This window comes from Nilaparvata lugens, chromosome 7 (genome assembly GCF_014356525.2).
Source record: "Nilaparvata lugens isolate BPH chromosome 7, ASM1435652v1, whole genome shotgun sequence".
NCBI classification, from domain to species: domain Eukaryota; kingdom Metazoa; phylum Arthropoda; class Insecta; order Hemiptera; family Delphacidae; genus Nilaparvata; species Nilaparvata lugens.
The window spans coordinates 50,663,231-50,688,099 of record NC_052510.1 but is presented as its reverse complement, the minus strand read 5'-3'; the positions used below and the strand labels follow the sequence as shown (position 1 = coordinate 50,688,099).

At 35.2% G+C, this 24,869-nt stretch overlaps 2 protein-coding genes across 5 annotated transcripts in view; both read left to right on the top strand.

Moving 5' to 3' along the window:
• Positions 1-1,035: 1,035 nt before the first annotated feature.
• LOC111053569 (nuclear envelope integral membrane protein 1a-like) lies at positions 1,036-22,688 on the top strand. 4 transcript variants are annotated; one of them, XM_039433031.1, is made up of 8 exons: positions 1,036-1,299; positions 6,304-6,434; positions 8,474-8,681; positions 10,527-10,693; positions 14,683-14,898; positions 16,562-16,686; positions 20,510-20,674; positions 21,619-22,688. In XM_039433031.1, exons 1-8 carry the CDS (start codon positions 1,218-1,220, stop codon positions 21,740-21,742), a joined length of 1,218 nt encoding a protein of 405 aa, XP_039288965.1. In that variant the 5' UTR covers positions 1,036-1,217; the 3' UTR covers positions 21,743-22,688. The 4 variants fall into 4 exon arrangements, with proteins under 4 accessions (XP_039288965.1, XP_039288968.1, XP_039288967.1 ...); XM_039433034.1 differs by having other exon boundaries at positions 1,093-1,299; positions 8,457-8,681; XM_039433033.1 differs by lacking the exon at positions 1,036-1,299 and adding an exon at positions 1,732-2,245.
• LOC120352217 (nuclear envelope integral membrane protein 1-like) overlaps positions 22,589-24,869 on the top strand; it is a 17,306-nt gene continuing 15,025 nt past the window's right edge. Inside the window, exon 1 of the mRNA XM_039431964.1 lies at positions 22,589-22,595. Coding sequence (XP_039287898.1) covers positions 22,589-22,595 — 7 coding nt within the window. The remainder of the gene's footprint in view (positions 22,596-24,869) is intronic.

Sequence of the window (24,869 nt, the reverse complement as noted above, 5' to 3'; positions counted from 1 at the left end):
CAGCCATAACCCATAAAGAACACTACTTACCGGTACAATTACTTCTGATGAGTAAGATGTATTCCTCACGGTCTTGGATCGGGGAATCGTCAAATTTCAAATTGTGTCGAACTCTGTTAAGAGTAGAAACAGATTAGATAAAAATGATATGTAAGTTACTGGATCAGGCTGAATATTAAAATCCTTTACTGAGTAAGCTAGCAGTATAATCATTGATCACATATTTTCGTTTATAATAATATTGTTAGAAATACCTTACTGTATGTTCTGTTTTAATACTAAAGATAACCAACACTGCAAAAGTTTTCTATTTCAAGCCATTCTTTTTATGATTTGAGAAGAATTCTTATTCCAATAGTGACTTATATAATAAAATGAGTGATAGCCTACCTATTTACCTTTTCAAAAAAATTATGTTTTATCTAAAAATTCCTTAAATCTAATAAAGCTATAAATATTAGCATACTACAAAAGCCGTGATTGTAATTCCTCTCGTAGAAATTGAGCAATACTGTAATCAAAATTGAAAAAAACAATAGGTAGACCTAATTCAAAGCTCAAGCAACTCAACTTTACACTATATTTTTCGACAATAATTGAAATACGTGTTTGAATTTGAAAAAGCTAATTTAAAGCAAGGCTAACCTACAAATTGGTTAACCAATAACTAAGAATATTAAGAGAACTTAATGATTACTACCCTTGAAATTCATGATGAAGGACAAAAATTGTATTGGTAAAATAAAATAAGAACCCTTTTTTCGAAAAAGTAGTTATCAGTTGAATTATTAGCGTTTATTCATGAAAAATTCCACTCGACATAGGGATATCAATGTAAACACGGGTTGAAGTGTACGCTTTTGAACAGCTGATCGGCTGTATGTTCTGGCCATGTAGATCTTTAGTAGGCACTGGTTTTAATAATAACATTCCGTTAGAGCGCAGATAGAGCGCCTACGTCACTAAACGACTATGCTTTCAACTGTTAGCGCGCACAGATTGCAATGCGAACAACTGTTAGTGCGCACAAATTGCGATGCGAACAACTGTTAGTGCGAACAACTGTTTACCACCCCTCTCTCACTACACTAGTCTCTCTCAGTCTCAGCTGCTCTATCATTATTATAGGTTATGTCTTCGGATAATATGCTTTCATTTAATTATTATTTAATTTTTGAATAATAATAGTTTGAAATATTATTTTTACAACATCTTTCATGGCTGCTTCAAAATTATCTGTTATTTTTTGTTTATTTTTGTGTTTATTTGTTTGCCTGGTATTCGGTTCAGAATATGGTGGTAAGTTTTACCGGTAATAACCTGTAAGATTCAGCTTGACTAATATTATTATTTAGTTTAGAAATTTTATTTTGTTTATCAATTTGGAATCTCGATTGATATTAAAATTTCTTTATTCTTTACCATTTATAAAAATGCTTTAATTCCGTTATGGATGAATTATTTTGTAGTATTCTTGAACTTTTCAAAGTTTGAAGTGAGCGGTTTTGTGGAATTGAATAATAAATTGAGTCAAGTCTCTGAAAAGTTGAGTGTAGTGGAACTGGATAATCTCAAACTTCATGTAAAGTTGGATAATATTCTGTCAGTTTTGAATAACATTAAATGTGATCCGTATCATTCTAGCTCGATAGATAACAAGAACTTGCATGTTGATTGTGACCGTGTTGTTGGCTTTTCGAATTCTAAGCAGCGCATGCCGGTGCCGGTAAGCTCGGGTCGACAAACATCGAGACCAGGCCGATCGACTGGCTGGAAAAAGTCGACAGATACTGTCGATCTTTCTGACAATGATCAATCTGTCTGCGATACTGTGAATCAACTTGAGAATCAGCGACCAAGTGTCAATCAGGCTGAAGACCTGACTTTAGTAAATCTAAATAGATCTAGCAATCTAAATTCTTGTAACGTGAATGATAGCATTGATAATGTTCAAACTCATTCTAAAATCAATGACACAAACTCTAATAGTTTGACCAAGTGGGTAAAAGTTAACGACACAAACGGATCGAACAAGTGGGTAAAATCGACTTCTACTATCGATGTCGATACTGTTGACACTTCAAACAATCGACTTACTGAACAAGTTGACTTTGACAATTCGGCTGTTGAGGTTAGGCGTGATTTCACACCTACGGTGACTGTAAATAATGATTTTAATGTGACAAACAACAACGCATGGTCTGATGTTGTAAAGAGATCAAGGAAAGCTAAAATGACTATTCCTGTAAGTACAGGACAACCGTCCACGAGTGCCAAATTGAAATGTGACGTAAGTAAGAATTCGATTACTAAAAATTCAATTGCTGTAAATCAAAAAACTGCAAGTAGGCTTGCTAAAAAAGGTATGATTATAGGTACATCTGAGCATGAATCTAGTCTCCTGTCAGCAGGTAATAAGAGAGCATGGTTTTATGTAGGTAGAGTGAAAAGTGATGTTAGTGTTGACACAGTAAGAGAGTTTATCGTGAAATCCTTTCCGGGATCAGACCCAGTAGTTGAAAAATTACCAAGCAAAGGTGTAAATGCAAGTTTCAAATTTGGAATTAATTTTGATAAGAGGGCGGAAATCATGACTAGCTCTGTTTGGCCAAAAAACCTAGTCTTGAAGCGTTTTTTATTCAGGAGAGACTCCAAGAAGACAGTCAGCTAGCTAGTACAAACGGATCTGACTTGAAAACTGTACAAATTGTAAATAAAATTCTCAAGTTTGTCTATGTGAATGTTCAATGTCTCAGAACCAAATTTAATTTAGTGTCTCTATTTGTTGACAATGTATGTCCTGATATTTTGTGTTTGAGTGAGCATCATTTGGTGCAGTCTGAAACCAATCACTACAACTACATTTCTCATTTGAGTCTGGCAGCTGTTTATGCTAGGACAAATCACAAAAATGGTGGTGCTGCTATTTATGTTAACAAAAATTTGGATTACAAACCTATTGATGTAACACAATACTGTGTTGAATTTGAAATTGAATTGGCTTGTGTGGAACTCAGTACTTTGTCCATTATAGTGGTCTCTGTCTACCGTGCTCCAAGTGGAAACCTGGATAAATTCTTCGATTTGTTGGATGGATGCTTGGTGTTCTTGTCTAGGCTGGGCAGGCGGATGATACTGGGAGGAGACATGAACATACATCTGCAAGTTGAGGATGAAAAGTACTCCATATTCAAGTATCTTCTCCAGAGTCATGGTTTATTTATCACAAACCGTGAACCGACTCGTGGTAGCTCCTGCTTGGACAAAATTGCAACATCCTTGAACACCTGGGAATATGAAGTGACTGTTGTTGATCCAGTTATTGCTGACCATGATGCAGTTGTGATGGACCTGCACCTGGGGCTGGTGAGTGATTCTGGAGCTGGGCAGCCTGATACTGGACCAATCACATATCGTACTATCACGGCAGACCGACTGCCTCTCTTCAAGGCTGCTGTTGATGGTGTTGACTGGAGCAATGTTCTGAACTGTTATCAGCCAGAGAACGCATTTGGTGTTTTCTTTGAGTCTTTTATGGATGTGTTCAACAGTCATTTTCCTTTAAAAGCCAGAACTTCCAGGAAATTTGCAAGGAATCATGGAAAGTCTGTAAAGATTCTCAATGACAAATCCTGGTACACACCAAGGCTGGCACAAATCAGAAATTTGATTGTTGCTCTCCATGCGAGGATGGGGCTCATTGATGATGAGGGGGGCAGACTTCATCTCCGCAACCAGTACCTGAGAGCAAAGAGCATTTATCGAGCTGAGGTTGATGCTGCTAAAAGGGCGGCCAACATGTCAAAAATTGAATCTGCAGGAAACCCATGTAAAGCTGCCTGGGACCTCATAAACCAGATCTCCAAAGATTGTTCGAGACCTAAATGTAAAGCTACACCGGATGAATTCAACAGCTTTTTTATTGGTGAGGTGGAAAAGATAGTTGCTTCCTTGAATGATGTGAGATATAATGCTCCTGGTTACAATAACAACCGAGTGAAGTTAGAACGGTGGAAGGAGGTCAGACCCGCGGATGTTGTTCGTGTTATTCGCGGCTTCAAGAACTCCCACAGTCCTGACGTCCATGGAGTTACAGTTGGTGTGCTGAAGTGTGTTGCGGATGGGATTGCTCTTCCCCTGTCTCATGTGCTCAATGTCTGTATGCGACATGGCTGTTTTCCTGATGTCCTGAAGTTATCCCGCACGATTCCAGTCTTCAAAAAGGGTGACCCTGAGTCTATGAACAACTATAGACCTATATCAATCATTCCTGTATTGGGTAAGGTGTTTGAGGTCCTAATGAAGGAGCAACTTGTGTTCCACTTCGAGAGGAATAATCTTTTTTCTGACGCACAGCATGGCTTTAGAAGTGGAAGGTCTACGTTTACAGCTGTCTCAGAGATGATTGATTTTATTGTTAAAGCCTTTGAGGAGAGAGATCTTGTTCACCTGGTCCTTGCTGATCTGAGTAAGGCATTTGATTGCGTGCCTCATGGAATTCTTCTTGAGAAGCTTGCTGGGTATGGACTGGGTGGTGAGGTGCTTGTGACCCTCAGATCCTACTTGACTGGAAGGAAGCAGATCATATCCATTGGAGGTGCTCTCTCACAGCCTATGCAGGTGGATCATGGTGTGCCACAGGGATCGGTGATGGGCCCACTACTCTTCCTGGTCATGATCAATGATCTTGGGCTTCTTGGACCGGTGCTGATGTTTGCAGATGACACCACAATTTACTCTAGGGGGCGGACGGTTGAACAAGCTGGCTTGCAGGCTCAGCAAGTTTTTGATGATGCCAAGCAGTGGTTTGAGAGAAACAGACTCTGCTTGAATGAGGGGAAGACTCAGCAACTGGTTTGTGGACTTCGCAGCCTTGCTGACTCTGCCCATAAATCAGTGGTGAAACTCCTGGGATTTGTCATTGACTCAAAATTGACATGGGCTGGCCATATTGATGGAGTTTGCACTAGGCTGGCACGAGTAATCTACTTGCTGCGTAGACTCAGAGCCCTTCTCAGCAGGAAAGATATGGTGATGGTATACTTTGCCCTTTTCCATTCCCATCTGCTGTATGGACTTCTGCTGTGGGGGCATGCAGCGGGCTGCAGGAGTGTGCTGATGCTCCAGAAGAAAGCACTTCGAGTGATCACCTCAGCAGGGCATCGTGAGCACTGTAGGCCTATCTTCATTGACCTGGGCATCCTTACAGTCTTCAACCAGTACATACTGTTGAGTCTGTTGCATGTTAGGGACACCGAGGGCAGTCATGTGCTGAGGGCTGATCGTCATGTGTACGCTACAAGGAGGAGACTTGACATTGACATACCTCGCTGCAGAACCAACAAGAGAAAAGACTCCTTCCCAATATTTGCACTGCGCCTATACAATGACCTGCCTGCTGGTGTGAAGAACCTGCAGGGTATTGCTTTTAAAAACCGAGTTGAGATCTGGCTGAAGAGGAACCCATTCTACTCAGTCAATGAGTATTTTAATGCTCACAAGGACAATATAGTTTGACCTGTCATCTTACCATTCGACGCCATCTATCCAGTTCCCTGGTCATGGATGTAGAAGGAGGAATTAAGGAATTAAGGAATTAAGTACTGTACTCTAGTTACCGTGTAAGCTACTTAAATTATCATATTTTCCTCTTAGAAATTATTCAATACAGTAGCTGGGATTTTTCTCCCCAATTATTATAATTTCAATTATACTTATTTTTGAATGAAAATGAGTTTGATATAAATTAAGTAATATCATCCAAGTTAGACTTTTCTACTGTATTGAATAATTTCTAAGAGTAAAATATGATAATTTAAGTAGCTTACACGGTAACTAGAGTACAGTATTTCAAGAATACTACAAAATAATTCATCCATAACGGAATTAAAGCATTTTTATAAAAGTCGAATTTTACAAGACAGTATTCTAACTAATTATTTATATCTTCAACCTCAACATCTCACATGTATTTTTTCACCTGAGTCCAGGTTCTTCTCTGCCATAGCTGTAAAATCTATCTTTTGACTCTGTGTATTAGGTAACGTAGGTATCTGTGTGTTTACATATCAACTCTTTTCTTTCCATTATTTTGTCCACAAATTTTTTCGTCTCTCAATGTTCATTTTCTTAATCATTCCCCTAATTACACCCAATTATGTGTAAACTGATTAAATATTTTTATGTGTAAAAATAGGACTAACAAAGAAACTAGACTCGTTAGTCTATTTGGTTATTTAAGTCTTCCAATCAACGTATTCGTTGACATTGCTGACAAATTCTCATTCAATTAATATTTTTCAGAGCATTTCTTGGAGGGTGGACATTTCAAAGAATGCTGCACCAATGTGGGATTTGTCGATCGAACGACTCCTAAAATTTATTGCTACGCTGGGCAAAAAAAGCATCCTCTTCGCACATTTGAGACAGTCATTGTAAATATTACGATATTGCTAAAAATATTTATATATATATATTAAGTTGACTATGTGGCTCCAATAGAAATAATATAAGATATCAACTCATTAATATCTTAGTTTAGCATAACTTCTCATAGTACATTAATACCTCCTTCTTTATACATTACACACACTAGTGGAACCGATGACGTTCTACATAAAATACGAAAATTCAAACTCAAAACATGATGGTAGTGTGTGAGATCCAAATCTGAAGTGAGAATCAATGTGTCAGTTAGATAACTCGCATTCACCGTAATATGTCATACTTATATGCTAGTATTTGTGTTATGTCATCCAAGAACACTTCAACACGTTCATAATTAAGCCTGTCTTTCAGTAATTTGGTCGAAACCACTTAAGGTGTGTACAGACTTTCGCTCTGCTCCGTAACCGAACGTCACTCGAGCAGAGCGATTGATGATCTACCGGGGAGCAAGAATGGAACGCGAGAACAGCTAACGTTCATGATCGGTGCGGGGGCGGAGCGAGGAGCAGGTTGGAGGCGCGTATATCTGTACGCAGCTTCAGATTCAATTGCTTCACCCGTTTAGACAGCTTGAAGTAGAGCTGAAATACCCGTTTAGTGCTGAACTCCTGTTATCCTATTACTCCTGAACCTGAAACTTCGATCTCCGACGTCTTATCCTGGGAACATCCAACAGCTATGCCTAGTACAGTAGAACATCGCTATAGTACATCTCAAGGGACCGCTCAAAAAATGTACTATTACGACGTCTGTACTAAATCGGGGTGGACCATATCATGGTCAAAAGCTATATGGGCGTTTCAAGGGACTGCAGAAAAAAATTACCATAAAGGGAAAAATACATCGTGGTTCCACTGTAGAATGAACATTAAATGTGAAAAAGGAGTTTAAAATGCATAAAAAATTTTTTTTCAGATTTTCAAAAACTAAGTTGATGTGATTTTTGCTTTATTGAAGAGGAGACTTGCATATTTTTCTCAATTTTTTTCTGATCAGTAGTTTTTGTAGGGCATGTGTACCATCTGCCTCAAAAAAGTGACTTTTGAAGCCCTATTGTTAGCTAACAGAAGCTGATAAAAATATTTTAATTGCATAGATTATGTCCTAAGAACCTGTCCAATAGATTAGAAGAAAAAAAATTGAATGCACAACCTTAATGATGCACATTAATGGGTCACCATATCATGTTGTCTCTTTCTGTACATCAGAAAGAGTAGAATAAAGTGGCTGACAACTTTGAATGTACTCAGTCCAACAAAAGGGAACTTGCATACTGGTGAAGTGGTCGCTTGCAGTTATAAATCCGTTCAGCCCGTTTCTGTAGCTTCAGTATGTCAACCACCTTTGGTGAAAGGCTCCTTATCAACAGACCATAAAACCTACGACTGTTGAAAGAAAGATGACTTTTTTTCTATTTGATTTAATAAACTGTTATTTTTACTTGAGTATTTATTTATATATCTCAGTAAGTTTAAAGCAAGATGAGTCTAAACAAATAAAAAATATCATTAACCTGAAAATGACAAATGGTCAAAACTAGTCGTTAAAATATTCTAAAGTTTTAAAAAAAGGGTACTTCAAGTTTTTATATTGTTTTTATTAATTCAAAAAAAATCCATTTCTCGAAATGAAACATACGAAGTTCATTTTTTTCGAAATTGACTCTAGTAATATCACTCACGATGTTTCTTATATAATTCAATATTAAGTTTGAGTATCGTACAATCAAATTATTTGTATAATCCTCTGAAATGTTGAATAATTCTCCTCTGTACAAACAAACTTCTCTGGTTGTAATGCTTCCACAACTAGAAAAATAAATATGTAAAAATATACATGATGTATGGTAAGTTAATTTGATATTGAGAAAGATGCAATTAAAGTGGATGTTGAAATTTAATGAATATGCATTGGCGTTGTGGAATTTTCTATAATTGAGAAAACACATCTTCAGTGTTGGTTTCAACACGAAACTGCAGTCCTGTTAGTCCTGCATCGCCACTATTTAGATTGCCTTCTTCTCCAGATGAATATCAACATACCGCCTGATTCCTACAAACTGTACGAAGGCTTCACTGCAGAAGATGTTCTGCTTGAGTTCGAGTTGCAACATTCGCTGTGGCACTACAACCCGTTCAGCTTCAAAAGGAAGGATGTCAGATTGAACCCATTCGATCAAACATGCATCGGAATTGTGTCCTCGAGGAACTACAGAGTGGAGCTCAATGTCATAAGTAAGTTCGTGTACGCAATTCAAAATCTAAAACAAATATATTTTGTTTAGTGTTTCTTGTTACCATACAATCTGTGGGTTGGGTGAGCTTTGAGTCAAACATAGTACTCAAGAATGTGTTGAGAACAAGAATACACCCAAGAGTAACCCTTCTTGTCGTAGGAGGCGACTAAAAGGGACCCCAAGGCAACTCCAGAAGTTGCCTTGCCTTCAAACCCACGGGATCTGCCCCATCAGGGCAGTTTCGGAGGGACAAAAAGAAAAACCCAAGAGACCAGAGATGGGTGAAACTCCAGGCACAAATGTGGGTCAAGAGGCTAAGTCGAGGGTGACAAGGTGCCCTTGAGGCAACTTGGCCGCCCCTTCTTCAGCGGAAGGACCAGGAGTGGAACTCACGTAGGTCATGAGTTTTGGGTGGATAGACCAAACCTCACCACTGCTCAAAGAAAGGCTGCCATTTAGGCAGAACTTCTTGGGAGAGGTGGGGCTTTTGACCCTGCAGAGTTTTGGAGGGGCAAAAAGAAAAACCTCAGAGACCAGAGATGGGTGAAACTCCAGGCACAAATATGGGTCAAGAGGCTGAGTCAAGGGTGGCCGGGCGCCCTAGATGCAACTTGGCCACCCCTTCCTCAGCGGAAGGACCTTCAAAGAAGGCCATGAGTGGAACTCACGTAGGTCACGAGGACTAATCAGTCTGAAGAGACTGCCAAGCAAATCAAACTGGATTGCGACAAGCGATCAGGTGATGAATGGGATGTTAGTGTAGGGAAAAACTCCTGGTTCTTGTAAAAGACACAAGTATTGGTTTGCCTAACTAACATACTACTTGGGAACACAATAAGCTTCGGTTGACGTGTGGGGTTCTTTGAACCTTTGGATCCTTGAATCCGTCCCTTCAAAAACAATAAACAATACCATACAATTAAAATATAGATAATTTTCAAGCTCCTCGAAGCATGATAATTCTATTCTAATTAAATAAATTATTTCACATAAATGATTAGAAATAACTTTATATTATTTTATAATGTTAATATTTTTCTATAAATCACCAAGCATCAATAACTTCATATTTCATCAAATCTATGGATGTCCCTAAATTATAATCAAGGATTGATTTAATGATATATTACTTTTACAACTTTTACACACTTCTGTCTGGCACAGAGTAATTAATGAATTACTCTAAATTGATACATCTATCCAATCAATCAATCGTTTATTCCACAAACTTAATATAAAATAACGTATAAAATATATAAACATTTCAAATAAAAGTTGATGCATGAATCCGTGTAGAGTGTACTACTCCCAATAAAACAAATAAAAATACTAAGAGGTGTAAGGCTGCTCCACACTTTAAATAAAGTTAGCATAAATATAGTATAAAAATTTAATAATATTTAATATTGCACAGTATAGTATAAATTGGAAATGGGACAGTTTTGGGCATGAGCCTGTTGTGCCTTTCCTCATGTTAAGTATTTGTACAAAATGGGATAAATAAATAAATAATTAAATAAAATACATTCAATTTTGCTACGGTAGTCTGTTTATCTGATGAAAACGAGGATGAAATAATTACATAAATGATATTATAGAAGATTATAGGAGTAGTACACTTTTATGATAAATAAAAGGTATATACAGAGATCATTTTCCAAACTCTATATTTCTCTAGACTCTTGATCGGCTTCAAAAACTTGATGAATTTTGTAATGCCGCTTGTAGGAAGAGTAACTTTAGACTTGGAAAGTTGCTCACTCTCAGTTCTCTTGGCACTATAGTGTATATTTATATTCCGTGAAATATTATCATAATAAAATACTGTTCTTTAATTTTTCAGAAGTGGACTACTGGAGAGTTGTACAATTTGTGCTTGGAATCCTGCTATTCGTGTTCGGACCTCGGTTGAGTAAAAATGTTTTCTTCTACTACGTATGCGGTATCACTTTTGGAGTTGGAGCTTCTTTTCTGATTCTGGTTTACTTTATGAGTCGTTTGTTTCCAAAGGTTAGTGAATGTTATTATTATTATTATTCAATCATTTCATCACTTACAAAGTGAGTAGTTTTTATTGCAACCTAAGTCGGCCATTGGCAAGACTTTGGTACATCTCTATTCTGTCATATGTAAAGAGGATCTGATCATTGATACCGTGCTGAGTACAACCGCCTTTTGAATTCCATATTTTGCACTCTCTGAGACACCAAGGCAACTGAGGTTCGCTGAAACCTTCTGCCTGATCACTCCAAACAGTAGAGATAATAATAGGGACAGTTGTAACTTTGCTGCTTCCAGACATCCCTGATCTCAGCAGCCAGAGGGAGATACTTGGATATTTTCTCATTGTAATATTGTTCCAAGTTGTGGCAACATGGTATGCCAACATCAATCAAGATGATCTCCCTGGCTGTCTTGTCCATGAGGATAATGTCTGGCCGGTTGTGCACAACTGTCCTGTCAGTCAGCACTGAGCGATCCCAATACATCTTGTGTGTATCATTCTCAAGTACAGAAAGTGGCTTGTACAGATAGTAAGGCAGTTTTTGATCCACTAGACCAAACTTCAAGGCAAGATCCTGGTGTAGGATCCCAGCAACAGAGTTGTGGCGCCTCAAGTAGTCTGTAGCTGCCATCAACTGACAAGCCGACATAATGTGTTGCAATGTTTCGGGAGCCATACCACATCTTCTACACAAGTCACCATTTATAGGCAGCTTCAATATTTGCTTCTTGTAGTTCTTAGTAGCTATTACTTGATCTTGAATAGCCATCATGATGCCTTCTGTCTCTATAAACAGATCACTGTGTCTGAGCCACGCATTTGAGGCACCTTCATCCACCCCAGGCTGTCCCAAAAGTTATTATTATTTAGCGTATGGCAGATGCACAACACATCATACAAAGCTCATGAGTTTTCAATTTCTTTGAGATGTTGTGTAGTTTTCGATCAGGAGAGCATAAGTTTGACTGACCGCCATCATTTGCTAGTCCATCTAGCGTTAGTAAATAGTAATTGAATTACATAATTGATTCGATATTAATATATTCCTTCTTAAATAAACATGAATCTTCATTTTGAAACATCATTCTGTTTTCGACGCCTGCAGCTCGGCAATCTTGTGTGTGGATGCCGACTGCCAAACTGCTATTTACTTGATTCCCACACACTTTTAAACAAGTCACAACTCATTTATAGAATTCATTATTTGGAAACTCCACATCAAATAACACTCTTGATAAGGGCCACTCGTATTTATATAAAAATAGTACCCTGTTTTCAACTATATCTTATTTCTCACAACATGTTCGACTATATATGTCTCACTTGAAAATTATATAAATAATTGAAACATGTTTTGAAAAGTAAAATATAGTTGAAAACCGGGTACTTTAATTTTTATGTAACTATAGTTTTGTGTAGTCAGTCGGCCGTTGGCAGTAACTTCCAAGTTCAGAATACTACCTTTGAGTTTTTTAAGATAATGAGAACTGACACCAAGAAATAACCAGTTCTGATTATGTTTTGTTTGCCCAACGAAAAGTTGATAAATCGGGCCTTTATCAGACCAATGAACTTATGGTTTATTTATTTATTAACAAGCACAATTCATTCTACTTATTCTGTACTGATAGAATTATCTTTTTTTATTGATAAACAATTTCATCAACTAACCATAAACTGACTGAAATAAACATTCAATTTCCATGTATTTAATTGATGGAATTATATAAATCTACAGTGTAGGTCATATCTAAATTCACAAAGAGTTCGATTGTTGTTGGCAAGAAGCATGTTATTCCATGCAGAAATCATTGTTATTTTAATAAAAGAGAGGATAAGTTGAATAATTTCTCTTTCAGGGGGAGTTTTGACATCCCACAAAACTCATTTTTCATTTGAAGAAATATTGGAAATGTGCATAGGACCTTATTTTTTTGTTCAGCTTGCCAAAATACCCCTCATTTCAATATAAAAATTTTCGACTGACTGTACAGTGAGTAAATCATTCTGCAGGGCTCGAATAATTTTGGGATTATAATTAAATAAAAATAGAAGAGAATAATTTATTTATGCAAAAATATCAACACTAATATTCAAAGCCATATTAACTGTATTCATTGATGAAACTGTAGACGTTTATTTAGCACTTTGTCTCAAAAAACTGTTCTAGCTGAAAAATATGGCTTGTATTGGCAAAGAGATCCTTTCAGATGTTCTGCCTCGCCGTTTTAACCAATGTCAATTCCTATATACGCAAGTTAAATGGTGCACCATTACCCATTACACAGGGTAAAAATGGACTTTCACCTAAATTCAATAGATTTACAATATTGGTGTTCTGCTATTACCCAATTTTTATAAACTCAACGTTTATTGGAGCTCCGCTACTATCATTATTCAATATTGGGCTCAGCTATTACCCAATACACAATATTGGTGCTTCGTTATGGGAGTGTCTCGATTAGACCAGGCTTCGATTATACCAGGTCCTATTCTACAATGAAGCTGAAAACCTGGTACAGTCGAACTACTGGGTTAATCAAGATGGAATGCTTCGATTAACACAGTAGTTCGATTGTACAAGGTAGTATAAACGAAACCTGGTCTAATCGAGACACAAGACCTGGTCTAATCGAAACACAGGACCTGGCATAATCGAGACACATGACCTGGTCTAATCGAGACACAGGACCTGGTCTAATCGAGACATGGGCTTCCGACGTATATTCCGATTAGTCGAGGTGTGCGATTACACCAGGTTGTAGAATTTTGTATAGTCAAATGTGTAGATTGCTCCAGGTACAGTCGGTTCCTTGTAAAATGGTCCTTTTTCGCAGGGCTCTCTTTCATGCACACCTTTTCATTACCAATGTCAGTGAATAAAAGCACTAAATACATGTTTTTGGATTGTTCGAATCACAAAATATCATTTGTTGAGTGAGCCAATTTTCAATAATTTTCATGAATATTCAGATTTAGAAAAGGCATTGACAATAAAGATATATGCTTCAGCTGGGCGGGTACTATTTTTATGGTAGCGTAGCTACCGACTGTACTTTATATAATATATAACAGCTCGTGCTACTGCCATTACAGTATATATGACACCTGGTACAATAGAACTACTGGGCTAATCGAAACATTCAGTCTCGTTTAGCCTACTTCTCGATTATACCAGGTCCTGTGTCTCGATTAGACCAGGTATCGTTTAGATGACCTGGTATAATCGATACTGGGTTAATCGAGACAGAATGCTTCGATTAACCCAGTAGGTCGATTATACCAGGTCCTGGTCTAATCGGGAAAGTCCGACCTGGGATAATCGAAAACCTGGGATAATCGAAAACCTGGGCTAATCGAAATACACCCTTCGATTTAGATTGGCCTTTTCGAAGATTCATTGTTTATCTCAACTAAGATTGGCTAACGACCTGAGTATTTACCTGTATGTTGAAGGGAAGGGTATTTGGATAAATTGCAAAGAGCACTGTCCAATCTGCAACCTTCGAACTGATGAGACCGTAGAACATTTTTTATTAGTATGTCCCATGTATTGCCACATCAGGAGGCAATTCACTGCCAAATTTACTCAGAATATTGTAAATGACGCAGATAAAGTAATGGTACTGCTATCCAATTTTGAGTGTAGAAAAATAAATTCCGTGTACAATTTTACAGTAGAGGCGCTCAAAATAAGATCAGAGATACTAAGCGTAACAGGTTGAGCCGGCAGTGAGTCTTTTTAACAATCGCAGCAATAATTTAATCATGACGTTTCACTCAATTGAATGAATTGTGTTAAATCCTGTTTGTAATTATAATCAATGTTTCCATATTGTTTGTGTAATTTGTCTGTTTGTATCATGATGATTGTGACTTTGTATGGGGTGTGGCCCCGATTGCAAATAAAGATATTTATTTATTATTTATTAAATACACCCTTCGCTATTATTACCCAATAAATTATTCTAATTTTAAATTCAATATTTTGCAGACACCTTTGACGTACGGATTCTTCCTGGGAGGATCAGCCATAACTTTCTACGCTTTTCAGCTGATGATGGAAAATGTGCGCACCATCTCAATGCTTTACAAAGAATACGTGATTGGATACTTCTTTACCACCTCACTCATCAGCTTCATCGTCTACTACAGATTTGGACCCGTCTCTGATCCCAGAAGCATCAACCTTATCAAATGGTGTTTACAGGTGAGCTTCAACTCAATCATTCTCAGCTTCAGTAGTTTCTTATCTAATTAACATTCATAATCCAATGAATGTCATGATTTTTTTAAAAATATTTTATTCAATATTCGAAATTGGAATTTCAAATTGTCCTTCTTTCCAATTCACTTATAAACATACCAGTATCACTATGAAATATAGATAAAAGATAGCATTACAATATATACCTTGATATAGGAAGTTTATGTTTCAAATTACACTGTTAGCTCGAGCCAATAGTCCAAGAAGTTCTTTTTCGTAACGCTGGTAGTCTCTCATACAGTGCCTCTTACATTCTCACCCGTCTAAACAGTAATAATCGACAGTAATCGGCTTGAACTAACAAAAAAGGCGTGAAATTTGGAAAATATATTATGACCTATACCATGAGATATCTTCTTAGCTATCTTCTCTCTATACTGGAAAGCTGTCATTGCGATATAAACGGGAGTAGCCTGATGAAATTGAGAGGGGGTAACTGGTGATATGTTTCTTATCTAGCTTCCCAATTAATATAAAAATAAATACTTCAAAATCTACTATATGATCTCCTTGTCCAAGTTATTGATCTCTATTGCCCTTCTTACACTTTCACTTTAATCGTAGAATGATCTCAACAATAAATTGACTTTCGTTTTTGAATGTCATAATTTATCGCTTCTTATGTATAGGCTTCAGCTTTCTTTTCTCACTTTAATTCTTTTTCACATTTTGAAAAAATATAGTTTTCAAATACCTCACAAAAACCAAATTGAAAATCATAATGGCCTTGATTTGACAATTGTGAAATTTAACTCTTGAAATAGATGCAAAATTCTTATTTCTATATACCAACGCCAGTCAGGAAATGTGTCAGACAAATCATTCTTTAGACATAATTCATACCGGTGACAAAACTATACCAAAGTTGCTTTCACCAATTTTCAAACTCCAGTTCCTAAAAATACCATTTTTTCTCATTCCGTTCTTCGTTATAGTTCCAAAGAATGATTTATTAGTAAATTCGTATGGCTTTTGTTGGTGGGGAGTCCCTTGCGGGAAGGTCCCACCGCCTGAATATATAATTCAAGCCGTCAATGGGCCTTACGACTGTCATATTCAGCCGGGACCGACAGTTTAACGTGCCCATCCGATAACACGGGAGTGATCTGGTTAAAAAACTTTTGGTATTGAGAGGGTTTGAACCCGGGATCTCTATGCTGCTACGCAGGCACTCTATCCACTAGACCACGGATCACTCCACTGATTTATTGATTCCTGGAAATGCTAAATTTATTGTCATGTGCGAGTTATTATTGCATTTCAATTCAAGTAAACTCTTCTATCTGACTGGCTACATTCCGTATCTTTCTTTCATTGTGGGATGGGAATGATGCTTTACTTACCTTGTCCAAAAAAAAATCTTATAGGTTTCATACAATAATTTCCATGCAACCTACCTGCTAAGTATGTGTTGACGATTAAATTGTACTTAATCTTAATCATAAAATAAAGATGCTTTGGATTGGTTAGTTTACATTTAACTCACCAACAAAACGAATAAGATTATATCTCAAGAGAGAGATATGAACTTCCTTTCTCCTAGAATTAAACAATAAAAAGGCTATATTCAAAGTAAATTCACTCTATGATTTATTTTTCATTCTAGGGCGCTGCTCTGGTATCAATATTTATGTGCAGCTACTTCCAGGAAGCAGTACTTGGAGTTGACCTCCTCCTTTTGGTGACTTACAATATTCCCAAGTCGTGGTTCATCTCAATCATAACTCTCATGTAGGTCACAAATATGAAGCTTAAGTGCACGCTCTCTGGAATGCTCTGCTCTGCTCTCCATATCTTCTGCATGCTTTCTTGTCTATTTGAACGTTTGAGACACATCTGAATAATAATTTTCAATTTTAATTCTGATGTAACAAGGTATTTTCACCATAAATGTTTAAACATGAGTTCGACTGTACATACTGGTCTTTATTTTTTATTACATTGAAGTCCTCGCGAAATTAGCTTTACTTCTTTGGACCAAACTAAAATACTTCTGTCTTCTCCTAATGCGTTTATGATTTAATGATTTGAGTTATTATTATGATGTAACATATCACTTCCACCATAAAATTTTCATCGTTAGTTCTATTGTACGTATACTAGTTTTATATTTCTTTTGAATTGAATTCTGAGAGAAAAATATAGGCTAACTTTCATTTCTTTGGACCAAACTAAAATATTTATGTTTTGTGCTAATAAGATGAGTTTAAGGATATTGTTTACATTTATAACCTTTTTCGTTTTACCTCCAAATCATACCTTTAATTAATGAAACGAAACTACTGCTCGTAAAATATGTCCTCTCTAAATCATTGATCACATACACAAACCAACGATTTTGTTTTTTTTTCTCAATAAGCTCTATCCTATAAATATTTGAGAACATCCAGCTCAATAATTTCCATCTTTGGTAAACATGTCTCATGATCAGTATTTCTCGAGTTTGCTCATATTTTTTTAAGGATTGAACCGATTGAAAAATCGATTCAAAACTCAAGGCTCGGAAATCGGTCTGAAGTCCCCGAATAATTGAATTGACTCTCATTAATTGAATTGAACGTTTCTTCAAATCTTGTGGTGATATTATTTATGCATGCTTCTCATGACATATCTATTTCTAAAATAGTCTTTATTCCGGCTTGTAACTTTTGGTAGAAATATCTTATTTAATTAATCTTCATCAAATCACGTTTTTTTGCATCCCAAATTCTGATAGCTTTCGCACGCTTAAATTTTATCAAAGTTATCCAACAATTCTTTGTCATTTTCAAACGCTTGAAAGAAAAAGAAGCTACTTTGAAACTCTTTCCAAATTTAGTAAATACTTGTTGAAGTATTAAATTACAAACTTGTACTGATTTCATATGTATCGTATCATTTTTGAATATCAATATATATATATATATATATATATATATAATATATATATATATAGCCTATACGACAAAAATAGACCAGTTTTTTAATAATGTATAAAAATAGAGATGTTTAACATTAATCATCAATTGGTATGGCGAATACAGTCTTCTTACTATATCTAAGTTATTCCCTTAGTAGTATCAATTAGGAGATTTATATTGTTGAGTTACATTTAATCAAAATTATTTAGTGTTAATACTTGATAATGTCTCCTGCAGATTTCAAGCAGATACCATTCTGTAAGAGAAAACAATCCAGTGACTTACCGATTGAGAAGTATTTTCATGCAGTAAGTGTATATTTTCATATTGACTGGAATGGTTTTTATAGTTTGCTCTTATAACAATGATTAAGCACATAATATTGTCTACACAGAACAGTATTATTATTGTATACCAGCCAATGTTTTCCATAGAGTGCACAGTACCGTACTAAGTATTGAAATTGAATAGAATTTTTTAGAATTGTATTAGATGAAAACAGTGCACTGAAACTGTGTCAGCCACATTGAAACTACGCAAAATTGATGAAATCTATTAACGTTACAGTAAAATATAAATGCGTTCAAACTCTTGTATAGCGCTACAGCCCATGATGAGCCTTGGCCTCCGCAACTATCAACCTCCACGCATCTCAATCGTTCACTATGCCTCTCCATCCCCTCACTCCTAACATCATTCAGCCATCTTTTCCTGAGCGTCCCTCTGTGTCTCCTATTGTGAAACCTTTCCCGCATCACAATTTTAGGGATTCTGCCCGCAGTCATCCTTTCCACATGACCCAACCACCTGATTCTTTGAATGCGTTCAAACTAATTATTTTTAATTTTATTAGTTTTCCTTTACAAGCTATAGCTGTTGACGTTTACTAATCTATATCTCAGTTTTTATTGGTCCGGCTGGATAGTAAATTTTCTGATTCGGCTCACAACTGGTGTGATAGGCAATGAATATCACAGTTCAATTATCCATACCATTTTTAATCTTATTCCAAATCGCCACCAGTCAATATCAGTTCAATTATTCATACCATTTTTAATCTCATTTCAAATCGCCACCAGTCAATATCAGTTCAATTATTCATACCATTTTTGATTTAGTTTTATTTCAAATCGTCACCTACATCACTAGGATGAGAGGCACGTCATCAACAGATAGGCTACCTGAAATTTGCATTTTACCTGTTGTTTTGTCATCCATTCAATGTTAGGAATTACAACTTTATTCTTGACATTTTAGTCATAACAACCTTATCCGTCGAGAGATCGCTCGTACAGGGGTAGCCAAGAAGCAATCGGTAGAGCACAATCATATATTTGGATAATTAAAACACAAAAAATACAAAGCCGACCAAATAATGACCTCTATTAATTGCAGTTGGGGTATTCTTGTAGCCTGGACTAAAAAATGTGTTTTATATCTCACAGCTAGTCGGACGGTATTGAGCAATCTTGTTCAAACTTCGTTGGTTGAAACACTGGAATACGTATAATCCTCTATTAATAATTCAGTCTGATTAATGTTTGAGTTATTACACTCAAAATTAGGATATCCCACACCTCATGTATCAACTAGTTACTAGTAAATTCGTTCAATTTGAATGTGTATTTTTAATGAGTAGGTGTTTCCAATTGCATTTACAACGTTTTAAGACATATATTGTTCGTTTTTAAACTATTTTTGACGACACTACAGTTTAATGTTTTAACACATGAGAACTAGTTTATTCAAAAAATAGACTGTAGTGTCGTCAAAAATTGTTTTAAAATTATTAACTAGCAGTTCGTCATGGAAAGTGAAATAGATGAGTACAGATATTGTGTTTTGGAATGATTTAGGGCCAAATGCTAACACTACGTTTAACACTGAACCACGTTCACTTGTAGATATGGTTGCATTTATTATAATGTGTTTTATACGGGGTTTAAACGAACAGCTGTCATTTCTCCGTTTAAACCAAGTATCTGCATACGGGCCTAAGGCTAGGGCCACACGAGCGCACATAGTGCGTCTGTTGCAACTTACTTTTTGCGGCGGTCGCCAATGACACCACACGAGCGTTGAGTGTGGTGCGTCAACGTCAGTTGGCTTTACGTAATGGAAACAGACGAAGCAATAACTTTTGCATGTCTCGACGTGCGTTGTAGCATGTCTGCGCTGTTCAAAAATCACCGTCCATTACGACTTCCGTTACTTGGTAGGCACGTACCTCGTGTGTTGTCACCAATTCACTTCTATGTATTTCTTCAACGGACGTCAAAAAGTAAGTTGCAACGGACGCACTTTGTGCGCTCGTGTGGCCCTAGCCTTAGTAGAACAGTATTTCGTGTACTTAATTTCTGAAGAACTAACATCAGGTTTGAGGATTGAAATTATTCATTTTTATCTGAACTCCATCTTTGACAAGTCCATATACCCCTTTGAGAGGAGGTCAGTGGCTGCTAAATTATCTATCTATCTATACAACATACTATATTATGCACATCTTTGGTTTCTGTCGGTTGGACTCTGTTGATAGTTGTTTCTCTTACTGAAATATTGTTATTATTTCATGATGTATGTACTTCAAGTAAATCCATTTTATAAAAGCAGAGTATACATAAATAAACGTATTAGGTTTTACATGTATATTTCAGGAAACGATTTCGACCAACACCGAAGAGAAAGCTTTTGAGTGAAGATGAATACCACGAGCAAGGGGCACGAGAAACGGCCAGAGCTTTGGATGAATTACGCGGCTATTGTTCCAGTCCAGACTGTGACCAGTGGCGAGTTATCATTCGGCTCAAGAATCCCATAAGGTACAGTATGTCAGCAAGGTTGTTAACATGTTATTAGTCTTGGCGCAAATGTCATTCCGTGGTCATTTTTGGGTAACAGCCGTGGGAGATGTTTCATTTTCTTCTTTAGGTCTAGCATAATGAGGATCGTGATGATGATAAGTCGAAATCACAGGCAAACACCTCGAAAACAAGATGGCCGCCAAAATGTTCAGGGTTTTGCTATATCGCTTGTATTTCAATAACCGTTCAAGATATTCAACCGTTTTTTGATTGAAATATTTCAAAATTTCTTCCTCTACAATTTTTGTTCTTTAAAATTTCACTCTAGAACACATACATTATTAGTTATAACCTTCAAAAACCCAAAAAACGTTGAAGCAAAACCCTAAAAATTTTGGCGGCCATCTTGTTTTTGAGGTGTTTTCCTGGGATTTTGACTAATCATCATCACGATCCTTATTATACTAGAGCTAATGAAGAAATTGAGACATCTCCCACGGCTGTTACCCAAAAATGACCATGGAGTGCCTTTTTCATTTCATGACATTTGCGCCAAGACTAATATGTCTTGTCTAAGAATAATTATTCTTATTGATTCATTTTCACTAATATTTTTATATTTATTTCCACACTGAAGTAAATAACATTGGTAGATGGCAATCATAGTGCTATTTTCTCCCGAATTTAGGTAATGACAGCATCAAAAATAAAGTTGGTATTTCCCGAACAATTTCTATACAATTATTATCTTGATTAAATGTTAAAAAATTTCAATAATCCAATTTCTGTGTATAATTCTGTTAGAGAAATCAAAGTAAATTGAATTCTTTTGCAAATTATTTTATACCAATGGACTAGAATCACAATTACAAAGTAAGAAAAGAATCCTTGGTTTCTAGTTTTTTAAGATCACAAATCAGAATATTTTCGATCATTTCAATTAGAATATTGAATTGTTCCAGGTTTGCGAAATTCGTGCAAGGGTCGTCGCATTTGGATGATGATGAAGTTTTGGCGTACGATGTCGATTCAACAAGAAATGGCATTGCATCTCCTCAAGATTATTTCACTGACGATTCTGATTGACGGAACGTCACTTCTTTCAAGTGCCTGTAGCAAGTTTTTTGCTAAATAAAAGCTTCACTTTCAAACTTTTTTCTCAACTTTTGTGATAAAAAATTGTGTAAAATATGTAATAAAAAAAATACAAATTACATTTTTTTATGTGAACTCTAATTGATAGTTGTAACTCGTATTCGCATGAACAAAATATGCTTCGTTAAAGCTAGTCATTAAGTACAAAGTTTCGGTTTTGAATGGATGATTGTGTTTTGAAGAATTTTATGTTGAAATTAACTAGAAAAAAGTGAACTTAATTACGTCAGTAAACTCTTGAAAAATTATGATGATAATAATAATCTAAGATTTAAAAAAATGTATTACTTAATAATCGTTTTTTAATAATAATTATTTAGAGAGTTTTTTTAGAATGATTATTTAATTAACAAAGATGTTAATTATAAACTTCTTTGTTCTTTCAAGTCTTAAACTCCTAAACAATAATTTGTTAATATCAAAACTCGAGTTAACAAAAATCGTATTAATAAATAAAAAATTCCAGTAATCTAGATTCATAAATGGAAAATTACAAAAAAAAAAATGGTTCTAACTTATAAACTAACAAACTAAGAAATCAGTTAACTCTCGAAAAACAATTGGTATAGCAGAAACAGTATTCCGCGCGAATAAATTGGTTTGTATTAATCAAAAGCCTTCTCACAATGAAGACATTTTCAATCTGTATCAATAAGTTATTACAGAATCTTGCTTTTAAAATTATTAGAATTAATATTATATAACCTACAGTGATATAAATTTTATTAGGAATAGGAGTAACATGTACGAAATTAATAAACTGAATCAAAATCTTTAATGGAAGGTGAAACTCTAGCTTCATTTTATAATATTTCAGTTTTCTCTGCAAAATTGATTTATGAAAATGATTTTTCATAAACCATAAATCAAATCAAATCGTTTTTTATTTTGACAAAAAAAACACGAATAATAATTCTGCAATGTTCTGTTTAGTTTTGTTGTGGTTTATTTAAAATACAATTAATTATTCAGTATTTTAAACAGTAAGCCTGTTATTAGTGTAATTAAGTGTAAACTGCTCAATATATTAATTATAAAATGTTGTATTAATTGGTTTGAAAAATGAATAAAATTGTGACAAGTTTTTCTGCGCATATTTTCTATGTTATTTAGTAGAATAATTCCGATATTATTGTTGTGAGTGAGATCAGTAAACAATAACAATCCTGATTCTCCAGAATATTTATGTTGGGAAAATATTTTATGAAGAAAGTCAACTATTTTTGTGACGACTTCCTCATGAGTCGAAACTCTGCAGTATTATGCAAATAATTGTCTATTCTTGCAAATTCACAACTTACTTGTAGCGAAAATGTGACATGACAAATTATTCTTGAGTAAACATAGTGAATGCCCACCACTTATTTACGATCAAATGATTATTCCATGCATACAATTTAGACCGTAGTTTTGGATGAAGAAGGAAATAATCAGACCAGATACTGCTCCACATGAGCACAATTTAATCTCAAATTGTGATCATGCATCAACAAATTGATAACTAATATATAATATGTTTTAAATAAATGAAGCATACTTTGAACATAATATTCCACTCTAAACAATTAATCTGAAATATAAGCAGCCTATAGCAGGTGTGTTAAAAATAAAACAAATCTAGGCTATTAGAAGATCTCAGACTTGAAAACAGTTCAACTTATCTTACATTAGATTTGATTTTTACAACCGATATATAATACATTATTTGTTTTAAAATCTATTACAGAGTAGACACGAAACTATGAAAATCAATATCCTATGAATTTACTAAAAAAACTTAATCTCATTCATTAATATTTGTTGGAACAAGATTTATTTGAAGATAAGCGAATTTTGGTCACCTGACGCCCGTATTAATAGTATCCTCGGCGTGATTGATGCTTCAATTTCAATTAAAAATGGAGTATTTCAAGAGATATAGATGGAATAATTGAAACTGAATTGATATCACATTCGTTTAGAAAAAATAACTCATGAATTGTTACATTTAAAATGTATCAAATTTATTTTGTGGTTATTTGTTATTCCTCACTGAACTATTCCATAACGACTTGAACCTTCCAATATGAAATAAACAACCTGATAGGGTGGGCTTTCTAACTACCAACCTTTGCTAACTTTAGGATAAAAATATGATGACCGAGATTTAATATTTAATTTCATCAGAAAGAAAACCCTATAATCAATGTCGGATGAGATATAGAATATTTAAATCAGAAGAAACAGAAAATAAATAAGTCTTGATCAAACTAAAACAATATTTTTCGAATTCAATATTAATGTATAAAATTTCTATAAAATAACACCCAATATAATGATTGTTTATACTAAATGAAAACGACTAAGAAATTGTCAAAAAACCACATATTTATTGATACTTGGAAAGACCGGTTTCGGTTATTACACCATTGTCAATCTCTGATAAACTATAGAGTTTATGGTTTCGGTTATTACACCATTGTCAATCTCTGATAAACTATAGAGTTTATGGTTTCGGTTATTACACCATTGTCAATCTACCGAATAACCGAAACCGGTCTTTCCAATAGGAAATATTTCAAAAATGAAATATAGGCCCTTGGGGCCTATTTCACAAAGGAACAAGCATTGTTACCAACCACGGTTACGGACAAGTACTTGTAGTTACAAGTTTACAAGTACTCACGTTTCACAAAAGTTTATGATCTACAAGTCTACAAGTGCTCCAATAGTAAATATAACCTATTTTTATGATAATTTCCTTTTTCATGATTCAATAAGGTTAATTTTACTTTTTAATAATTACTCTGAAATTATTTGAAAGCAATACAATGTTTTTTGTACAGTCTACTGTACAAAATCAGTCTACTTATTGATTGCTGAATTTGTTACCCACACAGTATGTACTGTGTATATATATAGTATATGTATATGTACTATATAAACTGTATACTATAAATATACTGTGTATATATACTATAGTACACATATCCTATGAGTTAACACATTAATGACTATTTTGGAAATTTATTAAATTTAATTTCCCAATGCGTATATTTTCAAAATAATTAATTATAGG

Bases quoted from the DNA above. Each gene is read 5' to 3' on its own strand.
- LOC111053569 (XM_039433031.1), top strand. From the start codon at position 1,218: ATGGCTGCTTCAAAATTATCTGTTATTTTTTGTTTATTTTTGTGTTTA. The intron at 6,435-8,473 runs GTAAATATTACG...CTTCTTCTCCAG, and splicing joins GCACATTTGAGACAGTCATT to ATGAATATCAACATACCGCC. The intron at 20,675-21,618 runs GTACAGTATGTC...GAATTGTTCCAG, and splicing joins CGGCTCAAGAATCCCATAAG to GTTTGCGAAATTCGTGCAAG.